This window comes from Engraulis encrasicolus, chromosome 15 (assembly GCF_034702125.1).
Source record: "Engraulis encrasicolus isolate BLACKSEA-1 chromosome 15, IST_EnEncr_1.0, whole genome shotgun sequence".
Lineage (NCBI taxonomy): Eukaryota > Metazoa > Chordata > Actinopteri > Clupeiformes > Engraulidae > Engraulis > Engraulis encrasicolus.
In genome coordinates this window covers 40,293,399-40,295,898 of record NC_085871.1, presented here as the reverse complement: position 1 = coordinate 40,295,898, position 2,500 = coordinate 40,293,399, and the positions used below count along the sequence as shown (strand labels likewise).

At 54.7% G+C, this 2,500-nt stretch overlaps 1 protein-coding gene across 2 annotated transcripts in view; it reads left to right on the top strand.

Moving 5' to 3' along the window:
- The window catches only part of anks1b (ankyrin repeat and sterile alpha motif domain containing 1B), a 354,285-nt gene that overhangs the window by 192,425 nt on the left and 159,360 nt on the right, over window positions 1–2,500 (top strand). For both annotated transcript variants that reach the window (XM_063217502.1, XM_063217500.1), the window contains exon 14: window positions 2,180–2,286. In XM_063217502.1, the coding sequence (XP_063073572.1) occupies window positions 2,180–2,286 (107 nt within the window). The remainder of the gene's footprint in view (window positions 1–2,179; window positions 2,287–2,500) is intronic.

Genomic DNA, 2,500 nt, shown 5'->3' with positions numbered 1-2,500 from the left:
ACTCAACGCTATGCCGCCACCACCACCTGTTCCCAGCCACCGACTGCTCTTTTGCCCCTCACCTCGACTGGGACCTTAACCCCCTTTTCGCTCTGCTCTTCTCCCCCGTTCCTCCTTCTCCCCAAAATCCTGTCCCTCTTCCTCCTATCCTCTCCTCTCCTGTCTTCTCCTCTTGTCTCCTCTCCTCTGCTCTACTCTCCTCTTCCTCTCCTCTCCTCTCTTTTCCTCTCCTCCCTACTTCCCTCGCTACCTTGTCTGTCCCCTTTTCCTCTCCTCCTCCTTTCCAAGACCTTTCCTCCCTCCCTCTCTCCTCTCCTCCCTCCCTCTTCTCCCTCGATTTTCCCTCCTTCTCCTCCACCCTCTCCTTTCTCTTCCTTCTCTTCCTGCACCTTTCTTCCTCTTCCATTTCTTCATCCCACCTCCTTCTTTCTCTTACTTCCCTCTCCTCTCCTCTTTTCTTCTCCTCCTGGTTCCCTCTCTTCTTGTCCTCCTCTTGTCTTCTGCTTGCTTGGAGCCTCTTCAGCCGGTGCTTGCTGTTACAGTTGCCTTTTTTCCCCCTCTGGTTTCTTATTTTTGTATTTTTCCGACTCTGCAGAAGGATTGTTGGCTTGGATTGTTTTCTTCTTCTTCTTTTTTCGCCTCGTTGTGTGTGAGCTCAAGCTGGTGTATGTGTGTGTGTGTGTTTGTGTGTGACAGATAAAGTGTGAGCGCGTATGCATGCACAGCCTCGTGCAAGCTTGTGTGTGTGTGCATGCCTCTGCGAGAGAAAGACAGTTTGAGTGTGTATGCACACCCACGCCTGCATGTGTGTGTGAGTGTGGTCGTGGAGCTTTACAAGTGTGTGAGTGACCAGGACCACGGCAGAGTATGTGTGTGTGGGTGTGCGTGTCTTCTCACCCCGCATGAGTGTGTGAATGTGTTAGATGGCTGTCGGTGTGTGTGAGTGAGCTCACCAGACAGCTCTGTGTGTGTGTGTGTGCGTGTGTTTGTGTGCATGTGTGTGTGAGAGAGTGTGTGCATGTGTGTGTGTGTGTGTGTGAGAGAGACTATAACTGACCAGCCACTGAGCTCTTCGCCACCACACACCAGCTAACCAGCTCAACAGCCAACCAGCCTCCCTGTAGGGGTAGCGTGGCGAGGGTGCAGCGAACAAGCATTAGAACAAGCACAAGAGGTGCTGGGCTGTTACAACAAGTGTGAAGTGCGTGCAAGCTCACTCAGTCATTCACCAGCAACCCTCGGGTAGTTGTGTGGCGGCGGGCACACAGCGAGCGCGAGGGAGCACAGAGGTGTCGTCGGACCTTTACAAGTGTGTGTGCCAGCCTGCCACTCACTCGCTCCTTAGTAACCTCCAGGTGGTGCGTAGTGGTGGTGGTGGTGGTGGTGGTGGACTGCTACAAGTGTGTGTAAGCTCGCCTAACTGGGCTGGTGAGTGTGTTTCCCAGTCAACCAGGCAGCCGGCGCTGCTGTAACCTCTGGGTGGGACATATTGGTGGTGGTGGTGCGGTCAACAAGTGTGTGTGTAAGCTCCACAACGGTGGTGTGGGCAGCAGCAGCATTGCCGTCAGCAAGCGGGGCAGCAATTGTGTGTGTGACGGAGGCCTTGCCTCGCACCCTTGAGCGTGTGTCCCAGTCAACCAGCCAGCTGTAACCTCTGGGTGGCACATAGTTTTGGTGGTGGTGGGCAGCAGCATTGCCGTTAGCAAGCGGGAGCAGCAGTTGTGTGTGACGGACCGGGCACTAATCTGCAAGGCCTTGCCTTACCTCGCACCCTTGAACGAGTGTCCCAGACAACCAGTAGTGTTGGTGGTGGTGGAGGTGGTGCCGCCAGCCAGCGCTGTAACCTCCGGGTGACACCTACATACTGGTGGTGGTGGTGGTGGCAAGTGTGTGTGAGCTCGCCAACGGGGGCTGGCCAATAATTGTGTGTGACGGACTTCAGCGCGTGTCCCAGTCAACCAGCCGGCGCTGCTGTAACTTCCGTGTGGAGCGTAGTATTAGTGGTGGTGGTGGGCAACAGTAAGAGCACCAGCAGCCGTAACCATAATGGCCGGCTCGTTCGACAGCCACTTTGCCCGCAACATGATGTGGCAGTGTCAGCTGTCTCAGCCGGACTGCCGGTGCTACCGCGTGGACGGCTACTCCCTGCTGAAGCGCCTGCCTCTGCACCCCCTCATAGGCCCCCGCTGCCCCGTGCAGAGCGTCGGACAGTGGCTGGACAACATCGGCCTGGTGCAGTACGAGAACCACCTGCTGGCCAACGGCTTCGACAACGTCCAGTTCATGGTGAGTAACAAGAAACTTTGACAAATGTTTGTGTGTGTTTGTTTGTGTCTGTTTTGTGTGTATTGTGTGTGTGTGTGTGTGTGTGTGTGTGTGTGTGTGCTGGCCAACGGCTTTGGCAAAGTCCAGTTCATGGTGAGTCAGAACACGTTGAATGAAAAACTTGTGTGTGTTTGTTTGCTTTTGGTTTTATTTTTGTGTTTGTGTCTGTTTTGTG